Below are 23,749 nucleotides of genomic sequence, written 5' to 3' on the forward strand. Positions count from 1 at the left end.
CTAGAAGGTCCCAGGTTCGATTTCGGCTCTGATAAGTAGGCTGATTCAGCCATGAGAGCAGTTGAGATAATATAATTTATCTGAACGGTGTGCTGAGCTGGGGCCAGAGATGGAACAGAGATGTTGTTGTACAGTGCCTTAGCGGTTGAATGAAAATGGGTTTGGGCTTGTCTGTGATGACTTAGAACCTACCAATGTTGACAATAGGATAGCCAGTGAGCAGTCAGTGCCTGTGGGTACGGAGCCCACCAAGAAGCTGAATACCTTTAGAATTGAGGGGTGGAATTAACATTAAAGTCAGGTATTCGGGCCTATTTGCAATAAACAAAACGTATAACCTGACTTGAATATTCAGAGTGTGGTTAGAAAAAGTTGTGTATATTCTCTTTCAGTATTTCTTTGTTTTGTAATTCAGCATTAAGTTTCGTGATGATTTGTAGACCAACGCTGCAAATGTTTTTACATAAAAGAATGTTTAGTTTGCAGTTTTCAGGGGCTTGATTTAATGCGATTCGGTGCCAAGTCTGAAATACCTTGGTTAGAAAATAGTCTGACTGTTTTTCTCAATCGCTTTGTATGTAATAGGACTGATCAACTCAATTAGAGAAAAAATAAAGTGAATATTGCACAGTGGCTGGTGACTGTCCAGCACGAAGTTGAGTTAAGTCTGATTGCCACATTCATTGTGAAAAGTTTGGACAAGGTTTGTGTAAGGATGCCAGTATCTGACCACAGAAATGTAAGGTAGATGGAAGTAACTGGGGCTCAGGAGCATAATAAAAAAAAATAACTTGAAAACAAAGCTGAGCATTGAATAGCACATGATCTGTATGCAGGAGTTCAGGGCTTTTTCTGAAGCATGTAATAATTCCCTTACTTTCAGTCCTTGCACACTAAAAACCATTACACCAGTTAATTGCAAACTTTTCAAAACATTAATTACCATTTGGAAATGTCAAAAGCAAATTACCAGGAATGAAGAGATGAAAGAACATTGGAATGTTTGTGCTAATTCAAACATATGCTTTGTAGTATGCCTTTTTTTAAAGGTGAAAATAACTAGGATGGAAAATCTGATCAGTAAGTTGAGCTGCATGGTGAATCCTTGACCATGCCATGTTCACCCATCACACCTGGGTTCGCTGACCTACATTAGCTGTTGATCCAGCAATGTGTCGAATTTAAAATTCTCATCCTTGGATTCTGATCACTCCATGGCTTTGCTCTTCCCTAACTCTAAGTTTAATAACCCTACAACTCTCAGAGAACTCTTAGTTCATCCAATTCCAGCCTGCATGAGTTCATTCAGCCCACTATTGGCTGCCCTGCCCAGAGCAGTGTAGGCCCTAGATATTGAATTTCCTTCCAAAACCTCACTTCGTCTTTCTCTCCCTAAGATGATCCTTTAAACTTGTTTAAGCTTTAGGTCAATGTATTCTACTCTAGCTTGCGTAAAAATTTTATCTGCTAACTCTCCTGTGAAGCATCTTTAGATGTTTTATTATGTTAAAGTTGCTACATTTGGGTTGGCTGCTTCCACCCAGAATGATTCAACTCTCAGCAAGTGGCTTTGGACTAGGGAAGGTGACAATTATTTAGGATTTGCAAATGTTGGGTGAGAATAGAATCAAATTGAGCTGTTCTCTCATAAAAGTAAAAACAGAAAGTGCTAGAAAAACTCAGCAGGTCTGGCAGCATCTGTGGAGAGAGAAACAAAGTTAACATGTTCCGAGTCCAATATGACCCTTCAGAACTGTTCTCTTTTCCTTTGAAAAATGTGCCAATACTCGCTCTGTGGGCTGAAATGTTCAAAGTGGAAGCTTGGGTCAGGAACTGGAGAGTTGGCCCTCTCCGTTTAACCTTATCCCAGCCTGGGCCTGGTGATGTACTGAGGATGCCCTGTAGAACCTTACCTTAGTAAAGATTGAGACTTTCAAAACAGGGGAGAAAAATAGAATCGGAGTTTTAAAGGAACAGAGTTTCCCCATTCAAAAAGAATATTAAGTAATCTTCTGTTTAAAGGACTCTTCTGTAAATTTTGAATATAACCAACCTATTGGTTATGATTTATGACTTTGGCTGTATATTGGACCTTGGCTTTTGCCTATAGATCACAGTGTGCATGTTTCTACATTCACATTGGATAAGTGTAGGATCAGGCCTGGCTGTGATGCCTCCATGGTATTATAGTGGCCAGCAATCTGGATTATTGGTTATTGGTAAAATGTGGCCTGTTGAAAAATGTATAAATCAGCAGATGCCTTCAAGAGATGAAGAATGAAAATTTAAGTAGAATGGGGTGAGGGGATATAAATAACGATTTGGTAAAGCCTGCCAGTTTTTTTGTACTGCCACCCAGCTCTGCAAATCATGCGATGGGGCTACAGCAGCATTGACTTTATGCAGGATTTGCTAGGAGCATTTCTACAAAAAGCCAGTAATAACTAGAGGTTTTGGTGGCAGAGGTTGGCACAGGTGGTGCATACCAACATTGTTAATGTTTTGCTTCTGCACTTTGTGATCACAATTCGTAGTAAATATATCTTCACTAGAGCAGCAGGGGACAGGACCCTGAAGCACTTTAACTATGCCTAAGTAAAAAGCTCGTAATTGCAGCAGGAATCGGAGAAAGCAGCATGACAGATGCTTTTGGGTAATATATTTTTATCTGGAGTATGGGAGGGTGGGAGAGAGTGTGCAACGGTAAGCATTGCATGGGACCTGGGACTCATGTGTATAACGTGTATAACGTGAGACAGTGGGATAATTAATCATCAGCACGAATATAGCTCTAATCTTCACCAGTTCTCCTCTCTCTAATGTGTTCTGCTTCCCTTATCATGCCATTTCTGGTGTTGGTCTTTCCCCATAACATCCACTTGTCCTTTTGAGAAGTTAACTGATTTGGGCATTTCCAGCATTTTCTCTTGATTTTTGATTTCAAGGATTTGCATCTTTTTTTAAGATTCTGTAATGCGATTAACAGTCTGATAATTTAAAGTTTGTGAAAAAAGAGAAACATACTTTACTAATAAAATCAGGTATCCAGTTGCAAAAGTGGCATTTCCATTTCTGTCTGCTGACTTAAATCACACTTCCTGGCCCAGCTCTAATCAACTTTTTGACATGTCAGTCTATGTTTCCTTGTTCTGGACTCCCACTCCTGATGAAATTCTACTCTAACATCTAGTTCAACAGTTGTATATTCTTGTGTTTCTCCCGAAATAATTTTGTGACTCTTCCTTTCCTATAGTGGTAGCAGTTGCCCAGTCTCCTTTACAAAACACCGTAAATTTGTGAATGAAATCTTTCTTCCCACCAAAGGCCAAAATAATCATTGTAAAGAACTTCCTGGTAGAGGTATGAGTCCTCACCTTTATAAAATCACCTGTAACATGAAATCTACTCTCTGTTAGTGTAGCCTATATCTAATGATCAATCGCGATCATAGTCAATAGCCCACTAGAGGATATGTGGGTTGCTTACATGTGGAAGATTACTATAGTGTGAGTCATTACAGGTAATGACTGTCTGAAATGGATGTAAAGTACAAAAGCAGAAAATACACTAAAACAATCTGATTTACGCTATATACAACCAACCTGGCTGTTTAAAAGACAGCGTATGAATTAGGAGCAGGAGTAGGTCACTCGGCCCCTTGAACCTGCTCCACCATTTAATAAGTTCATGGCTGGTCTGATTTTAACCTCAATCCCACATTACGCCTACCCCTGATTAACCTTTCACCCCCTTGCTTATTAAGAATTTATCTACCTCTGCCTTAAAAATATTCAGACCCTGCTTCCACTACCTTTTGAGGAAGTGTGTTCCAAAGACACTCGACCCTCTGAGAGAGAAAAAAATCCTCATCTCTGTCTTAAATGTAGTTCCTCCAATTCCTCTCAAATGCCCTGGAATGCGTTGTTGCCTCTGTTCAAATTTCTCTCTTCTCCCATCCCATATCCTCCTTTTTCTGATTGGTGTTCACATTTCTTCCTTGTGAAACAAATCCTCTGAGATACAATGAGCATTCCAAACTGAATTAGTTTATGGGTCACCATTTGGGTGTTATTTTCTTTTGCTGTTTTGTGCAGTTTCAAGTTTATCTATGTTAACAATGAGTAAACATTTTAAAATGAAAATTATATTAACAAACGTAGCAGCGGAGGCTGTCCGGTTGGCTTATTTAATGTTATTCAGGTCTCCTGTGTTGCAGTGGGAGTCCTGCAGCTAGTCCCTACAGAATTCTTAATCATACTTCATAGCTGCCTGTTGCTGCTGAATGTGAAACAAACCAAGTTTGCGTATGATTTGCGTTAACATGTTTGTGTTCTTTATCCCATTGTCAGAATCATACAGTTCAGCCGTCCAGTTAAGTATGAAGAACTGCACCAGAAAGTCAAGACCGTGTTTGGGCAGCTAATGGATTTAAACTACACAAACAATGAGGTATTCCCTGTGTTCAGGGCTCTAAACTGCTTTTATTTCGAGAATTTAGCCTGTCAGTTTGGCTCCCTCTGACCCCCCTTGTTACATCTCCCCCTGCACCCTCCGCCTTCTGGAATTTTCTCCTTTTTGCCTGAGTTCTCATGAGAATCATTTCCTCTATCAATTTGGCCACTTGGTGTCTCAGCTTGCCTTCAACCCAACATTTTGCTATCTAGATTCTCCTCATCAGCTGCCCCTTTATTCATGAATTATTCTCACCCTTTTTGAAGTTGTCGTCATCCACAACCACCACCCCACACCATCCCACCTTTAAAGAACCAATCTTTGATGCCTTAATTTTCCCATGCCAAGGCCGTATCTCTTGTGCTGTGCTTCCCAAGGTTCTTGAATGAATCATTACTACATGACTATATGCTTACCTCACCCATTCTCCCTCAGTTCTTGCAGTCTAACTTATGACCAGCCTGTAGTATTGACACCACTTTGGTCAAAGTTATCCATAACACCTTGTGTGAATCCTGAACTTCTTAACTGCCCTTTGACACTATTGACCACATAATTCTCAACTGCCTCACTTCCACAGTCCCTATGCTTCATACCATTCCCTCATAGCCCACTCCTTTCTGCCTCAGCACAGCCAGCACATCTCAAAACAGTTTCCTGTATGTTCACCTCTCCATCCTTGGGGCCCCTCCTCTTCACCAACTCCATGCTGCAACTTCACCACATTTTGCAAAATTGTGGGACCCACTTCCATATGTCAGACACCCAATTTTATCTCCCCTCACAATTCTTGATTGCAGGATTGCTTTATATTTCTAGTTTCCCTGTCAACAAGAAGTCCTGGATGAGTCATCACTTTCTGCAACTGAACTTTAGCTCCTTTGCTACCTGTGTACCTTTGGCACTGACTCCATTAACTTCCCTGGCTCAGGCTTAACTTAGTAGAGTGCAATCTTTTTGAACCTGAGTTGAGCTTTTAGCCCCACGTCCAATTGATTATCAATACTTAACCTTTAGGCAGCGGGGGAAAGTATTAACTCAGCACTTTCAAGCAAGAGCCCTGTAACACCAGCGTCTGTCTTCAGAGCTGAAAACCTTGCTTTAAAATAGTGGCTGGTGAGCTGAAGCTTCCAACAAGAACATGACTAATTCTGTACTTCATGGTGCTGTAGTAGAGATTAAAGTAGTATCAGGGCAGGTGTCATCAATTGTTTCAAGGAACTCTCTCACCTGGGCCTTTGTTCTACCTGGGCAGAGTATTTGCGTGGAAGCAGATACACTATGCAGCTGTATGCCCAATAAAATATATATAATCCATAGTTATTATTCAGTAGTAGAACGAATAATTAAATGGACTGAAATATTAAAAGCAACAATTGTGCAAATTTCCATTCCGTAAATTAGGATTTATAAAAATTTGTCTGGGCTGGTGCAGTTTCGGCCCTTTCTCTGGACTTCTTGGTCTTGAGTTTTGCTTGTGCAGTGAAATCTTGATTGTCCACCCGTGAATAGAAATTGGACTGTGGAGAAACCCCTATACTTAGTCCAATATATGAGATTTTAACTTCTAATTACCATGTTTAGATTATCTTTTCAAGCATGTGCAGATAAAATCTACAATTTTCCATTTTAAAACTGAGGTACCCTTGGGGGAAAAGAAATGCTGGCAGCCTGAACTGTGTCTGGCCTCACGGGCCAGAAACCCTCACTGCCTGTGCCAAAGCTAAAACTTTGAGCTGCACTGTAAATTCTACTGTTTACTGTGCACACCAACTTGTTACTGGATAAGGAACCCTGGGGCTGGGGGGAAAATCAGTTTCAAGCACTCAACTGCATACTGACTGTTTTATGTAAACCATACTTCCATAAACATTGTTGTGAATAAATGAGGGTGCAAACATTATGATGCTGGATGTGAGGTTCTGTGGTTCTTGACTCCAAGTTTGTTGCAATTTTCCTTTTTCTTGCTGGTAGTCACGCTGATTTGTGTGATTGCATGAGCTTTGCACTCATTTGGTTTGATCTGTCTTTCCTCTTGCCGTCAGCTACTAATTCCATTACGAAGCCAGGATGATCTCGACAAAGCTGTTGACCTGCTGGATCGAAGTTTTAACATGAAGAGCCTGAAAATCTTGCTTGTAGCTCAGGAGAAAAACCACGTAAGTGTTAACGTTCCCTGGTCCTCTAGGTGAACAGATTGTCCCGGGAGCACCTGGCTCCTTAAATAAATAAAAGCAGGAAAACAATTGCGCGAGTCAGAAATCTGGAATGTTGGGCAGTAACTTGAGTAGCAAGCAGTTCTCTCTTTAAAACATTTTTTTTTAATGTAACTTTGGGTAAGCATCCCAGGTCAGCATTATAAAATTCTCCATTGTGCATTGCTTAGGGCCTCATGGGGAGGGAAGGAGCAGGGAATGTAGTAGACTGGCAGAACCAGGCAACCACAGTTATTTGTAGAGGAAGTGATGTGGCAGAACCTTTTACAGCATAGCTACCTGATTTCCTCGCGCTTGGTTCAGTTCAGTCTGTTCACTGATTTTGTGTGGCTGTTCTGCTGAGCAGGAAACAAACAAATGCGTGCAGGTTCCTGTCTTCCCTTTCACAGTTTATTCCAATTAAAGGAAAATTCACATGCTATTTTGTTGTCCTTTCTCTTCATTGATTTGTGCTGCAGCTAGAAAAGGTCCAGGATGGAATACATGTGTTCTCTTCCTTAAAACTCACCGCCACCCCCAGCCAACCACCTCACTCACCACCATATGTGCTCAATCAGGCTGGCAGGCTTGCTGATGTGCAGGCACATGCAGGCTGGCACACAGGCAGACATGTACCACTTCATATTGTGTAGTATTAAGTGTGAACTCGGTGTGAAAGTGGATTGCATTTCTTATTGGTGTGGGTGCCACCTATAGATGTTATCAGCTAGTGTGAGCAGCAGTGCTGCTATGAGCACATTCTCCTAAAAGAACAGGTGTAGTCAACATTATTCCCAAGAACTGACCATCTCGCTGATGGATTTCTTAGCTTCTCACATTCGGAGTTCCTACTAGTATGGACACTGGCTTGCTCCGTGATTCACTTTGCCATGCAAAAGAATCCAGGCCATAGCACAAATGTGTCTCTTTTGCACTTCTGCCCTGACTAATCTTCAAGAAATTTTTACATTGGCTGTCGTCTTCCCACAATTCTAAGAAGCTTTAAATGAAAACAGTGTGAGAGCTCTATTGAGTAAATTGCAAAAGAATGATAAAAGCAAAATATTGCGATGCTGGAAATCTGCAATGCAAAAGAATTATGTACACCTTCAGCTTTTTCTTATTAAATAAAAACATTGTGCAGACTATCCAGGTCCAAGAAAGGTTCTCTGGAAATTGTTTGAAAGTCAACAAACGTGACATGCTGCAGTTTCACCTTGGCTCCTGGCACCCCCCACAGTACTTGCTGAAAGCACTACATTGTAGGGCTTAATCCTGGAGAATTTCCTTGAAAATAAACACATAGCTGGAATTTTGCAAGGTTTGGAAGAGCTTCTTGTGCTTTACAATTTCTTGCAGTTACAAATCTGTTTGAAACCTCATGTTGCCCCGACCTGTTGGAATTACATCCTCTACCAATCTGTTCAATCACCTGCAGCAGTAAAAACGGTGTTTATTGTGCCTGTGTCCCTCCAGATCTCCCAGTTATTGATGAATGCATTCTGAAAGCACAGGCTTGTACAAGGAATGAACTCATCAGTCCCACTTTCAAGGGCCCACGTTTCACGTGAGAGTTCAAACTTAGACGACAACAGTATGCGTAAAGTGCCTTCACGTAGTAAAACAGATTTGGAGAGGCACAGAGAGCCATTGCAGGTCAGCGAGCACAGGACAGCACGTCAGTCTGTTCAGTTGGGAAAGCATCGCCTGATCTTGCTGTCACAAGCTGCCATCCCTTGACCCCTTCCTCTGTGCATGTGCACATGTATACATGCATATACATACAATTACACACATGGGCGCTGTTTCAAATAAGGGGTCTACTAGTTAAGATGGAAATGAAGAGAAATTTCTTTGAGAGTCATTAGTGTCTGGAATTCTCTTCCACAGAGAGCAATGGAGGCTGAGTTAGACAGATTTATGATTAACAAGGGAATTGAGGGTTATGGGGGCAGGCAGGAAAATGGAGTTAGGATCACAATCAGGTCAGCCATGAACTTGTTGAAAGGTGGAGCAGGCTTGAGGGGTCAAATGCTTACATCTCCTATTTCTATTGTTCTTGTGTTCACCCACTTGCTTTCAAGGAGGAGTTCTGGCAAATGAGCTTTCTTCCTAGCCCAGGGTGGTTGAGACTTACTGTGTTCTCTTGTTTCTCTAGTTGAGCACATCTAGTTTAGCGGATTCCCTGTGGGACCTTCTCTTTTTGATTTGGTGCTCGAGCAGGGCGATGCCTTTACTCACTAGACAAAGGACAACACAATCTTAACTGCAATTTAAAACCCCATTGCGTTCAAAGATATTGGCTTGCAGAATTAAACTGAAACAAAGACCAATCACGGTTAGAGTTTGCTCGATGAGGGTTCTGGGGAAGCCCTGTGGTGACTTTGTACCATTTTTTAAAAGTTCACTGCAAATTTCAAAGATCCCAATGAATTTCAGGGTATTTTAAGCAAATTTGAAACCCATTACTGTGTCTTATTGTTGTGGCTGTTGCCAGCAACCCCTCAGTCTTGTAGAAATCTGCTACAGAGGAGTGCAGCAGATTTGTGGAGTGTCTCCTGAGCTACATTGCAATCGTTGTAACCCGGTCAAATGTCTGCTATGCCAGTGACCAATGTTGTCTTAGGGCAGCCTGCATTTACCAGTTCATCCATATTCTGAGTCACTTGTTGGAAAGGCTCGCTTGGCGAGATGTCTTTCCCCAAAAGTGCAGTGTATGCTGGTGGTAACAAGTGCTCACCTTTTGCGCTGGCATTGAGTGGACGGGATCGCCTGTTTGAAGAATAGTTTCCCTCACTGAAAACCAGACCTCATGTCCTGCTATAATGTTGGATAGACTGGTGTGAAAGAATTGGGATAGAATCATAACTGCACAGATTGGGAGTTTCAATCCATTGTGCCTGTACAGGCTGTTTGAAAGAGCAACCCAGTTAGAGTTTCTTCCCCACCCCCCCACACCCCCCACCCCTGTAAATTATTTTCAAATATGTATCTGATTCCCTTTTGTAAGTTACAACTGAATCTAAATTCATCACCCTTTTAGGCAGTATATTCCAGACATAAACAACTTGAGTTGGGAAAAAAGCCTCTCTCTCACATTCTTTCACCAGTTACCTTAAACCCGTGTTATCTGGTTACCAACAGTGAAAAGTTTTTCCATCAAAACTTTTCATGATTTTGAATGACTCCAATAAATCTCCCCTTAACCTTCTCTGTTCTCAGGTAAAGAAACCGCAGCTTCTGGTCTCTTCACATAACTGAAACCCTCTCATCAGTTGCAAAATTCATTTGGATTAAGTCCATGCCTCCATGGTGTGTCATGTAGCACCTGCTGTGCACTGAGGAAATGTCATAAATATAAGATAGTTACTAATAATTCCAATGAAGAAGTCAGAGGAAACTTCTTTATCCAGTGTGTGGTGAGAATGTGGAATTTGCTATCACATGGAGCGGTTGAGGTAAATAGCTTGGATGTATTTAAGGGAAAGGTAGATAAATACACGAGAGAAAAATGGATGGAGGGTTTTGTCAAAAGGGTTAGATAAAGCAGTGGGAATAGTGGAGCATAAACACTTGATGGACCAGTTGGGTTGTATAACCTGTTACTGTGCTGTACATTCTGTGTACATTTTTTTGTGATTGGTGGTATACATTCTGACACATTTTCTCTCTCAACTTCCACCCTGCCCTCACCTCCTTGTGGAGGGGACACTAATTTCCACTGAGGGGCCAGGTTGAAAACACATCTATGAGTATGAGTGTCAAGTAGGCCCCCAGGACTGGAATTCCTCCCCCATCCTTCTCCCATTCTGTGTTGCTTCCTAACTGCTGCGTTGCCAAATGTTACACATGCTCATGTTACTGAAGAAATTATATGGGCGATGTTTACATTTCCACTGTGTCTTTCTATCAAAATGAAGTTCATTTTGGTGAGTGAAAGCCAAGGGTTTGTTGCCTGATCTCGTTGTTTACCTTAGAGTGTTCAAGTTGGTCTATGCCAGATGTCAGATGGTTTTTTTGTTTCAAATTGCTGGCTGTTTTTTCCTTGTGCCGTGAGTAATGTAGAAACTCACGGCAGGTTTTCACAGAGATCACTGTTTTGCTGTGAGCTCCCACTTCCTGTTCAGCAGAAAAATTTGCTGGAACACTGATGTGCTTTTTATTTTAAGCTCCTCTTGGTAAACTCTTTGCCATTGGCAAACTGTACCAGCCCCTGCATAACGTCATCAACATCTGCTGACTAATCGCATTTTTAAAAAAATATGTCGTCCTAGTTTTATCCCTGGAGTAAAAACAAGTTCAGGAAATAATGCATAACAAGAATGAGTGCACAGAAGTTTTGGATCCTTTACTGTTTATTGTCACTTTCTCTCATGTTAACAGGTTTAAGGTTGAACTTGTTAGTGCCAGTAAAACACAACAGAAAAGTGTTCAATGTGGTAACTAGGGCTGGACAGATTGCAGTGAATCTGAAGCAACAAATTTAAGCCATCGTAAAAATAATGTTCCAGTTTAAACACAGCATTCAGCAGCTTTACAGGTATTTGGGTGTCATGGTGATTGTGGTCTCAATTCATTCAAATCAACTTTTCCAGCAAAGACATGCTAATAAAATTAACAACTTAAAAATATGTTTCTGTGTCCAACTGAGCTGCATTTGATCATATTTCGTTTTTACAATCTATTCCCCATCTCCCCTGAAAGAGCTAGCTCATTGTAGTCCTATAGGTACCAGCTGAACTGCACTATCTCACCATTCTCCATGTGTGAGCCTCGACGATTACTGTTAGCAGACTATTCTATCTGACCTCATGCAGCCTGGCAGTTTAGTGGTTATGTTACTGGAGAGAGATCCAGAGATCATGAGCTTAAATCCAACCCTGGCAGCTTCAGAATTTGGAAATAAAAAACAGACATCAGTATAAGTGTACTTGAAACTGTCAGTTTGTCATAAAATCTCAACTAGTTGACCAATAGTTTTTGACTTAATCCATTTAGTAGTTCCTCCTCCCCCACCCCTCAGTCCAGCTCTTGAATAACTGTCGCTGGGCTTTCCTGCTGTCCTTTATGGGTGAGAGGGGAGGATACAATGACAAGACTTGCTGCAAGTTGGTGTGCTCCACAGTGTGCACTGTTTCTGCCTGTCCTCCATCCAGCGCTCCAGCAACTAGAGAGACCAAACAGATGGCATTTCAACTTTTCTTTCTGGAAGAGCATCTGTCCCAGGTGCTCCTCAATCTGCAGCAATCAGCCTGGGCTCCTTAAGGAATTTTACACTGCTGCCATTGCCATATTTGTAAGGTGGACATGATAAACTTTGGATATACACATCTAATTCCTTTTCTCTAAATCCTAGACATCACCAGCTTCTTCAGTTGTTACGAAACAGGTCCGCATTAAGGCTTCTCAGTCAGTGGGGGACATTCTCAGCACCATCTACCAGCCACAAGAGTCACGAGGCAGGCACCTCTCTGTTGGTGAGTACCAGGTCGTCTTCAATTTAAAAGCATGTTAAAGCAGCTGTTAGAGTATAAGTAATGAGATGAAATAAGGCTTTGTAACTAGAGAATTTTCAGGAATGCTCTCCATCCGGCACTAAGGTCTATTTATTTAACCATTTTAGTTTTTTTTGAGAAGTTAAGCAGAATTGCCTTGGTACATTATAGGAATAGGCTAACGGTTTGGAATCCTGATTCCGTGTGGTGATCGTGCTAACGTTTGAGCAACACTAGCTTTTAAACTAAAGTTTTGAAATAACTTGAAAATGTTCTAAAATTGTAAAGCCTGGGAATCGAAGTGTTAAAAGTTTTAATTTCACTTCTGCCATAGGCCCCAATCAGGTTGCATTGATGTGGGTTATTTCAAATGTATGGCGGTCAAACATCTGGTTGTGAACCAGGCAGTCCACTCTCAAGCAGGAATGCCTGGGAAAGCAATATGCAGACTTTTCCTTTTTCAGGAGCCTTGTTTAAAACTTGGACAAATGAAGGCTGTCATGCCTGCTAACATTCTTTTAGTACAATGTACCGTCCCAGCCTTGGACCATACAAAAGAAGACATTTCGTTCCTGGGTAGCTCATCCAGTTACAAAATACAGAAGCTGGTTGAGCGCTTGATTAAATTGTTTGATTCTAGGACACACTGAGTATGAGATAGGGATGTAGCTGATCTAGTGAAGGTGGAGTGTGAAATGGCCATTTCCTGGATGTGTGCTGGTTGGAAGTTTTATTGACTGCGTTTAGACTAGACTTTGAATAAAATGTCCTAGGAAAGTAGAAGCATAACATTGTAGGAACTTGGAACTACATTGCCATTACTTAAATGTCAGGTCAAAATGTTGGAACTCCCTAACAGCATTGTGGGTGTACCTGCACTAGATGGGCTGCAGCGGTCCAAGAAGGTGGCTCAACACAATCTTAAGGGCAATTAGGGATGGACAATTAAATGCTGGCCTTGCCAGCGACATTCTTATCCCATGAATGAATGAAAACAAGTGTCTTTATTTTGCAGACTGAAACGAAAGGAGAGAACATTTACAATGCATGCATATTCTATGATTGATGGTACTGCCTATATAGGACTTCACAGAGATCAAAAATGAGCAGTGCAGCAGCTTTAGATGTGAAGCAGATGTTTCTTTGGAAGACTTCAGCCCAATTCAGGATTGTCAGCCTGGCTTTTGCGCCCAAGTCTCTGGAGTGGGGCTGGAACCCACAGCTTTCTGACTGGGGCGAGAGTGCTACTACTGAAAAAGGCCATCCTGCCTTAATTCTTTCATGGGATGTGGGCATCGCTGGCTCGGCCAGCATTTATTGCCCATCCCTAATTACCCATGAGAAGGTGGTGGTGAGCTGCCTTCTTGAACTGCTGTGGCCCATGTGATGTAGGTATACCCCCAGTGCTGTTAAGGAGGGAGCTCCAAGATTTTGACCCAGCGACAGTGAAGGAACATTGATGTAGTTCTTAGCCAGGATGGTGTTTACCCTAATCTCATATGCCCACCTTGTTCCCATATCGCTTTACCCCCCTTTCCTTCGACCATCAATCTAACCTCTTAAATGTTAAGCTTGGAGAGGGTACAAAGCCAGAACCCAAACTGTCCTTGCTTCTGCACATTCCAGATTGAGCTGCTGGATCACATTTAAGATCGAGAATCCTGCTGGATTTTTTTCCTCTTTCCTAAACCAGGACACCCGAACCAATTCTTGCACCTCAGTTACCATAGCTGAGGGCAGGTAGCACTGCTCAGGCCTGGGGTCCTCCTGGATTGTTTAGTCCAGCAATATCCCAGTTGATGCTTTTGCCCACTGAGATGTCAGGGAAGCTAAAATAAAGCCCCTTTTATTTTCTAAACAGCCGTTTTAATTTTTTGCCTTTGTGGTGTGACCATCGATAAAACCTTCCCTTTGTGGGCAGAGTTGCTTTTCTGTTTTCTCTTAATTCGTTTCTGGAATGTGGGCATCGCTGGCAAGGCCAACATTTATTACCCATCCCAAATTGCCTTTGAGGAGGTGGTGGTTATAGCCACCTTTTGAATATAACTAACTTGTTAGGCTATTTCAGAGAGCAGCTAAGAGTCAGCAACATTGGTGTGGGCCTGGAGTCACATGTAGACCAGACCAAGTAAGGATGGCAGATTTCCTTCCCTAAAGTGAATCAGATGGGGCTTTATGATAAATTGATAGTTTTATGGTCACCATTATCGATATTAGCTTTTTATTTCAGATGTAATTAATTAAGTGAATTTAAATTCCCAGCTGCTATGGTGGAATTTGAATTCATGTCTTCTGATCATCAGTCCAGGCATTTGAATTACTAGCCCAGTAACACGCTACTGTACTCCTATATATGCGCAACTTGCGCCCAGGAGAGACTTGAGGCCCAGCTGGTGCGCTTCTTGCTATTTCCTGGGAGCTGCGGCCAACTTGGCTGTGCCCAAATGTTGGTGACGTTCATCAGTAAAATGCGTGTAAATCTGAAAATCTTTGATCTTTTAAAACTACTTTTCCCCTCATTGGGGGCCTGGGTTAAAACAAAATCAATTTTTTGCTTTGAAGCTCAATATGACGCTAGTACAATTTAATCCAGAAATAATTTGTAGACAAAAAAAAAAAGAAATTGAGGATTCACTATTTACAGTACTCCAAAGCCTGGTGTTTGGCAAGTTTTCTCCTGGTGCCTAGTCAGAGTTTGCCTGAACAGTACTTTAAAAACAGTCAGTGAGTGAACCAGGGCCTGGTTATTGTATTGATTTCCTGTAAGAGCACATCAAGTGTTGGAGAAAAGTATCTTGCTGTCTTCTAGCAGGGACTCTAGCTGTGATGCAACTAAAACAGTTTCCTAATTATTGGCAAGTATTGCAGAAGTCTTAGTCCATTGATCTAACTTGTAGAAAGAGCAAATTGTGTCAAAATATCAGAGTAAAGGGGAAGGAAGTTTGGTGTGGTGGGGGGAAGGGGTTGGAAGAGATTACTTTTTATTCAAATCTCCCAATTTACTTTTTTTGAAATGCAGCAAGTTTTTATGTCAATGAGTTAGCTCCAGGAATACCAGATATCAGCTGGATGCTCTCAGTCCTTAGGCAATGATATGGCTTCCCAGCTTCCAGGTTGCTCTAGATTGACTCCTGGGTTTATAAGGAGCCCTAATTTCCCTTTTACAGACAGTGTGTATTCTGGACTGTTGGACACTTGCATTTCCAGCTGTTGCTAGGATTAGTTGGCCAGACTAAAATAAGATTGCTTTTTTTGTCAGAGAGGCAGATAGATTGCCTGGTTTTTGGCAGGGTGATAGAAGCAAGGAAGGGCTGTGCTAGAGCTGTCGGCTCACGGCTGAAGCGGATATGTGATGCATTCGCATCCTGCTCACAAGGATGTTCTCACCTGGTAAGGGATATTACCCAACACCTTGCCAGGTTTTAAGAGAGCAATGTGTGAACATATCGTTAGTAATGCAGTAATACTGCTGCATCACCTTTCTGATTTTATAAATGTTTATTGTATCCCTGGACTTTGAAAGTTGGAAGGCCAAACATCAAGTTGGGGTTTGTGTTGCATTTTCTGCAGTATGAACAAGCATCTTTTAGACTGAAACCTTGGAGCTGCCAGTGATTGAGAATCCCTAAAAAGTTTCCTCTGCATAGTCCTTGTGTATAGATATCACACACATTTACATTAGCTCTCGAGCGAGGATGGAACTGATCTGCTGCATCACAGACCTTCAGAGGAGTGCTTTACTCGTCTCCCTGCATCTGTTTATCTTTGACATAGTGTGAGTTTAGCCGCGTTTGTGTTTGTGGGGAGAGATAACGATCGGGCAGGATGAAAATGGTCCAGATCTCAATGCTCTTGTTTTTCCATTCACTTCCTTTGATATACACTGCTTTGCGCGACTTCCCCTTCCTGTTAGTAAGATGTTGTTTCCACAATAGCAGTTGGAGACTGGCCAATCAGATAACGGTTGCTTTTAGTATTGTGTGAAGGAGTGCTTGGGATGTGTTGGAAAAAGTGAAAGTTGAGAGGGAGGTAGTAATGCATTTGAACCCAAATGTTAATTTATCTTGTTGGTTTCTTTCACTGAGAGAAAATGAAAGCTCAAAGTTAAATCTTTTGTTTTTGTGCTTATTCCCAATTATCTCAAAGGGCACTCAGTCCAAAGTAGTATTGTGTTATAATTAACTCTAAGCTACATTTAGGATTGTGCACACAAGGTAACATTATGCATATTTTTAATTGCAGTCATCAGATTCATTGTAAAGAAGGCTGTTGTTTCAAATTTGCCTCCAAAAGCTTCAGCGCATAATCCAGGTCAATTGGTAAACAAAAAGACACTCTTATAAATTGTGCCTTTCAAATACCCCAAGCACCTTTACATACAGTGAATTGCTTTTGAAGTTCATTGGTGATTATTTAGATGAATATGGCAGTCACTATGTACTCAGCAAGATCTGTGAAAACTAAAGTGAGATGAATAACCAATTATTGCGTAATGGCACTGTAGATTGAGGAAGGTATGTCGGCTAGGACATTGGGAGAGCTCCCCTCTTAACAAGTAGTGCCATGTGATCCTTAACAGCCTGAACCGTCAAAATAGGTGACAGGTTACTGTCTCACCTAAAGGATGTCATCTCTGGAGATATAACACCCCTTCAGTCCTTAACAATCCAGGTTATATGTACATGTAAAAAAAAGCTGTGGTATTGATTTCTTGCTTAAAGAAATGCTCTCTAATTTATCTCTGCAAATGCAGCTGTACAGAAAACAATGACCGGTAGCAAGAGAAAATAAGACTTGTATTCATGTAGCACCGTGTAATGTTGCACACATCACAACACACTTCACATACAATTACACACTTTTGATGTGCAAGCACAGCATCATTTGAGTACAGCAGGACCCTACTAACAGCAGTGAGATTAGTGACCCATTAATCTTCTCTAGGTGTTCGAGGAATGAAAATTGGCTAGGGCACCAGACAAACTCCGCTGCTCTTTGAATAATGCACTGAGATCGCTAACATTTCATCTGACAGTACTACACTCCCCAAGTGCTTTGGTGTCAGCCTGGCTGATTTGTACCACTCACCCAATTGAGCAGGTTCAAGCCCCCACTCTGATCATTTTTGTTAGTATTTTGGGGCATGTGGCAGTCCTTTCTTTCTCCAACCCCCAATCCACACACACATTGTGCCTAATGACTTGGTGGTAAATGTGCCACCAGATGTTGAAGATAGACATACACCAGAAGGTGGCAGGTTCAATACTGGCTCTATACTTTAACTGATTTCAATGAGAGCAACAACTGCTGATCATCTTGGTGTTCTTGGGTTAGGGAGGGGGGAAAAACTGTCAAGATTCCTGCTTCTGACCAGAATCCGGTCACTCCTGCTGGAAATGGCCTGTGCAGATGTTAGCTGATTGGGCATTACAGCTGAGTAAATTCCTAAGTGGTGGAACAGCCTGCTGACATTCACTCTTTTGTCTGCAATGTGAAGAAAGGTCACTGGGCAAGCTATGGGAAAATGTTAACATGTATTGAAAGGTACTGTAGGAAAGTCTGTGCTGTGCCATCATGAGTAGTAGTGGGAGTGGAAAATGAGAAAATTACAAAGAACAATGTACAGTTTTCAGATAACAAGCAAAAATGCATCATGGCATGTGCATTTAGCATGAAAACATAGGCAGATTTTCATTGTGAAGATTAGCGAATATTCTCAGTACAGGAGCCAGCAATATTTCACCTTCACACAAAAACACTCATGAATCTGCATTATAATATGGATTAGTGGGCAAGGCTGAATGCAAATAGCAAGCGTAAGGTACAGTAAGTAGAACTGCTTCACTTGTGCCATTCAGGCTGTACTGATGCAGGGAGATGCTCCATTTTCCCCTCATTCTTGATTATGCTGTGAATGCACAGTTCCGTATGTATCGTGCACATTGGTATGTGAACTGTGGTCATTATAGTAGGCCTAGCACAGTACTGTGGGGAGAAATACAGGCATTGCACAAAGCATTTGTGAACATTTTAGTTTGCGTTGCACCTTAATACTCTATCTGTAAATACCAGTTGAACCAGACTGTTTGCAACTTTGGCGTCATATTTGATACCTAGACAAGGTTGCGATCACAACTATGGCATCGCTTATTACCCTCCATTAACTTGAACTTGTTCAAAACACTGCTGCCTGTTTCCAAACTTGCACAAACTCCTGCTTGTCCATCACCCCTGTGTTGCTGACCTATATTGACTCAGGATTAAGAAGTGCTGTGATTTTAAAATTCTCATCCTTGTTTCCAAATCCCTCCACAGCCTTGTCCTTCCCTGCCTCTGTAATCTCCTCCAGCTGCACAACCTCCTGAGATATTTGCGCTCCTTTAATTCTGATCTCCTGATCTCTGCAACCATGCATTAGTTGCAAAGGCCCTAAGCTCTGGAATCCCTTCCCTAAACTTCTCTAACACTCTTTCCTCCTTTAAGACACTTCTAAAAGCTTACCTCTTCGGCCAAGCATTTGGTCATCTGCCCTTATATCTGCTTAAGTGACTCAGTGTTAAATTTTGCTTTATAACGCTTCTGTGAAATGGCTGGAGACATTTTTTTATGTTAAAGATGCTACATAAAATACAAGTTGGTTTTGCACAAGCATTTGACTGCATGTAACTTATTTAAAAAGTAGATTTCTGCACTGCTCAGTAAAATTGTTCTCTGTGCAGGTTCTCAGAACACAGGTCGAAGCTCACCACCCCCAGGATATGTACCAGAGCGACAACAGCGAATCGCTCGCCAAGGATCCTACACCAGCATTCACAGTGAAGGGGAATTCATCCCTGAGAACATGGAACAATGTGTGAGTAAAGATTTTGCTCGGTAATGTTCCCAAAAATGTGCAAAACAAAAATTAGGATTTTAAATAAGGAAGTAACAGCAAAGATTCTGTCTATACACCTTTGAAGAGGGTACTTTGGAGCACTTGCATCCAGGGATACCAGCTGTGTTTACATTACCCAGCGCTGAACTGCCAGCCCACCTAGGTGTTTGAGTTGAATTGAAGTTGATGGAGAAGAGTATTGGCAGCTCTCCCAGACTATCTTGTCACAATCTCTAGCTGTACATTTTTTGTCCACACCAATGGATTTTGTCAAGCTGAGTCGAGTTGTCTCTTCTCATTTTCTTAAACCAAATATATCTGTCAGTGTGTTAGCACCAAGACAAAGCCTGATCTCTCAGATCAGAAGCAGTCGTCTGGTGGAGGGTATGGCTCTGGAGGCCTCATCTGTACAAACAAATCACTGCAGACGTAAATCAAGGGGTTGGGTAGTGTGGGATGACACTGAGCTTAATAAACAAGGCATGTTCTAGGTTTGATCTCCAACCTTCACTGCTGTCATTCTCAGCCAGTATGTTACCTGCCCGATCGTGAACTCCATTCCATGCCCCCTTATTTCCCTCATGAGTCCAGGATAAACTGTTTCCTGGGTTCAAATTGTCATCACCTGTAAGAATAATAAGCCAAGTCTTCCTGGAAAGACTTTGGTGAGTTAATGATGCAGGTCATTATGAATGTACCATCGGCCAATTGCTGATCAATTTATGCGCTCTAAGTTTGCTTTACACAAACAGCATCTGACCCTTACCTCCCTCTTATCTTTAAGAATCTGCTGGATTTGCACATTAAACGTCCACTGAACTTGTTGCAGAATATTGGGCTCATAATTAACAGCATTAGTAACATTTAACATCATAATTGGTGAATGCAATGCCAGTCAATCTCTTTGGCACAGGGAATAATTTAAACTGTTGAAACTCATTCCTTTAGATATGCAATTGTTGTTGGATTCTCCTTTATAAACAGATATCAGACAGGTGGCCCACAGCTGCACATTGCAGATAATTTTCAATTATTTTACCAATTATTATACCAACTTCAATCCTTTTCTTCTATTCAACCCTGTTGACTTAATGCCATTTAACTTATAGTTTAAGAAGTTTATTCTCCGTGTCCTGGACAACACATCCCTCAATTGACATCACAAAAAATTATCTGGTCATTGTCACTGCTGTTTGTGAGAGTTTGTTGCGTTTCCTACATTACAACAGTGACTACACTTCAGAAGCACTTTATTGACTGGAAAGCACTTTGAGGTCCAGTGGTCTTGAAAGACACTTTATAAATGCAAATATTTATTTATCCTTTTCATTCCAAATCTCATTCATCACTTTTCACTCGCTGTCATTCAATCTAGTTTCCTATTTCTTAGCCCAATTTTCCAACCAATGTAGATTGCACAGCAACAGATTGTTTGCACCCTCCTCCCCCAATCTTGGTGCCATTGGTAGATTTTGACAGTTTTATTTCTATGCCACTTCCAAATCATTGATCTAAAGCATGATGTGTTAAAACTGATTCTTGGGACATCCCAATTCCTGTCACTCCAACACGGCCCCATTCACAAGAAGATAGAGAGCAGTTGTATTAAAATAGCATCAATTGGAACTTCATGACCATGTGCAAGATACTCTACAACAGGGGACCCAGCCTTTTTTCTTTACTACTCATTCTTGAGATGTGATTGAAACTGGCAAGGCCAGCATTTATTGCCCATCTCCAACTGCCCTTGAGAAGATGGTGGTGAGCTGCCTTCTTAAACTGCTGCAGTCCATGTGGTGTGGGTATACCCACAGTGCTATCTGTAGTGGATTGCTGTGCCATCTCTGGTTAAGAGTCAACCACATTTCTATGGATTTGAAGTCACTTGCAAGCCTCTATCTCACTTGATGCATCCAGGTGCATCGCTAACTGTCAACATTTTCTTTAAGGTAAAAGTAAAATAGTGCAGATGCTGGAAATCTGAAACAAAACAGAAAATGCTGGAAAAATTCAGCAGGCCTAACAGCATCTGCGGGGAGAAAGACAGAGTTAATATTTTGAGTTCTTGTGACTCTTCTTCAGAGCTAAAGAGAAGTAAAAATGTGATGGAATTTATACTGTTTAAGGAGGGTAGAGCAGACGAAGCTGGACGGAAGGTCAGCGATAAGTGGGGGCAAAGGAGAGATTGCCAGTGATGTCATGAACATAAAGACAAAGGGGTGTTAATGGTAGTGGTACTGGCTAAAGGAGGTGCTGATGGTGGCATTAAGGTCAGAAAGTAGAATGTGATAATAGGGATCTTCATTTTATTCATTATTCAATATTCGTTTTCATTTTTTTATCCTTTTATTTATTTTCATGTTTATTCATTGTTTTACCCCCACCTTTTATCCTATTTTCAATCGTTTTTTTCCTACCATTGTCTCCTCCCCTCCCCTCACCCCCCACAAGGACCATCTCACTTGTTCATGTTGTTCTTTCCAGAGTGCTTACCCTTGTCCTGCTGTTATCACATTCTGCTTTCTGACCTTAATGCCACCATCAGCACCTCCTTTAGCCAGTACCACTATTGTTAACACCCCTTTGTCCTTTTGTTCATGACATCTTTGACAATCTCTCCTTTGCTCCCACCTATTGCTGGCCTTCTATCCAGCTTCACCTGCTCCACCCCCATTAAACAGTATAAATTTCATCACATTTTTATTTCTCTTTAGCTCTGAAGAAGAGTCATACGGACTCAATGTTAACTCTGTTTCTCTCTCCATGGATGCTGTTAGACCTGCTGAGTTTTTCCAGCATTTTGTTTTTGGATCAAACATTCTCATGCCTTTTCTAACTTACGGACCAATCTCCTACATAAGGTTGTCAACTCTGGTTGGGTGCACCTACCTCTCCCAGTAAATGCACTGTGGCGACTTCAGTGTGATGTCCTGCAATGACAAAGTGGCAGCAAGCAGTTGCATGGCTGATACCGTGATGACAGTACTTCATGTCAGTGCACGCTGGCCAGCCACAGACTGTGTGGGGTATGTTGTGTCCTGCTTGCAGCAGGTTTCTACTGAGATCAGTCACACTATTCATTAAAACATGAGAGAGAAGTGTTCCTTGAAGACTGGACCAGTGAAAGAGCAGCTTCTGATGCCTCTTGAACAGCAGCCAGGAGTGTTCAGGACTTGATTTCACACTACTGAGTAAGTGAATCATTCCAGATGGGCTTCTGTCTGACATTGAGGTACTTGCAATTCCTCAGAGTTCAATCCTGAAGTTTTGCAAATATATTCCCTTCTCTTAATTTCCTTCTGCAACCCATAATTGAGAGCTCAAGCAGACAGACCACCTGTCCCCAGGCCTGTGCCTGTGGTGTAGAAGGTGGTGTTGTGCCAGAGCAGACCTTGGTGACTCATCCTCTCAATTACCTCATTGACAGTGGGACAGCACCTCCCCTTCATTCAGCACATACACGCAATTTTCTTTCTCTCTTCCTACATTAATCGTTTAGTCTGCTTGGACCTGCTCCCAAAATCCCACTAATCCCCTTTTATTTAAGGGTAAATCTTGCATTTATAATGTGCATTTCACAGCCTCAAGATGTTCCAAAGCACTTTAAAGTCAAAGAAGCACATTTGAACTAATTTTACATTGCTGTTGTAATGAAGAAAACGCAGCAGCCAATTTGTGCACAGCAAAATCCCACAAACAGTAATACGACTATCTTTCAGTGATGTTGGCCAGGATACTAGGGCAGATGGAGCTTTAATGTGTTATCTGGCAGATTGTTCCTCCCATGATACAGTGGCAGGGAGGGGGTTGGTGCGAGTGTGGCGAGGGGAACGAGGGCGTGGGGGCTTTTTCCATCACATGACATTGATTTATAGTGCTCAGTGTTACATTTCAGTGAAATTGAGACTACCAACCTGCACTTATATAGGCTTATCACATTTTCAGGATATCCTGGAATTAAAAGTCTGATGACCAGGAAACCATTGCCAATTGTCATAAAAACCCATCTGGCTCCCTTCCCTTCTTTCACCCCCACCCCCACTCTTTCCCCTCCTCCCTTCTTCCCTTTTTTCCCTACCCCCTCTTTCCCCCTCACTCCCCTCTTCCCCGCTGTAGGGAAGGAAATCTGCTGTCCTTACCTGGTCTGGCCTACATGTGGCTCCAGACGCTCAGCAATGTGGCTGACTCTTAAATACCCTCTGAATAAGGGCAATTGGGAATGAGCAATAAATGCTGGCCTAGCCAGCGATGCCCTAATCCTATGAATGAATAAAAAAATCATCCAATGCCCTCTTGAATGCCTCATTCGAACCTGCCTCCACCACACTTTCAGGCAGTGCATTCCAAACCCTAACTATGCTCTGTGTGAAAAGTATTTTCTCACCTCGCATTTGCTGCTTTTGCAAAACACTGTGCCCTCTGGTTCTCGATCTGTTTACGAGCGGGAACAATTTCTACCTATCTACTCTGTCCAGATCCCTCATGATTTTGAAAACTATTATCAAGTCTTCTCTTAGCCTTCTCCTCTCCAAGGAAAACAGTCTCAACTTCTCCAATCTTTCCTCAGAACTGAAGTGTCTCATCCCTGGAACCATTCTCGTAAATCGCTTCAGCACTCTCTCCAATGCGCTCATATCCTTCCTATAGTGTGATGCCCAGAACTGTACACAATACTCAAACTGAGATCTAACCAGTGTCTTATATAACCTCCTTGCTCTTATACTCTATGCCCC

General features: G+C 41.8%; 1 protein-coding gene across 1 annotated transcript in view; it reads left to right on the forward strand.

The window, feature by feature from the left end:
* The window catches only part of map3k3 (mitogen-activated protein kinase kinase kinase 3), a 126,042-nt gene that overhangs the window by 41,973 nt on the left and 60,320 nt on the right, over positions 1–23,749 (forward strand). Inside the window, exons 5-8 of the mRNA XM_078529842.1 lie at positions 4,350–4,449; positions 6,498–6,611; positions 12,004–12,124; positions 18,862–18,995. Coding sequence (XP_078385968.1) covers positions 4,350–4,449; positions 6,498–6,611; positions 12,004–12,124; positions 18,862–18,995 — 469 coding nt within the window. The remainder of the gene's footprint in view (positions 1–4,349; positions 4,450–6,497; positions 6,612–12,003; positions 12,125–18,861; positions 18,996–23,749) is intronic.

The sequence above is a fragment of the Cetorhinus maximus genome, chromosome 25 (assembly GCF_964194155.1).
Source record: "Cetorhinus maximus chromosome 25, sCetMax3.hap1.1, whole genome shotgun sequence".
Lineage (NCBI taxonomy): Eukaryota > Metazoa > Chordata > Chondrichthyes > Lamniformes > Cetorhinidae > Cetorhinus > Cetorhinus maximus.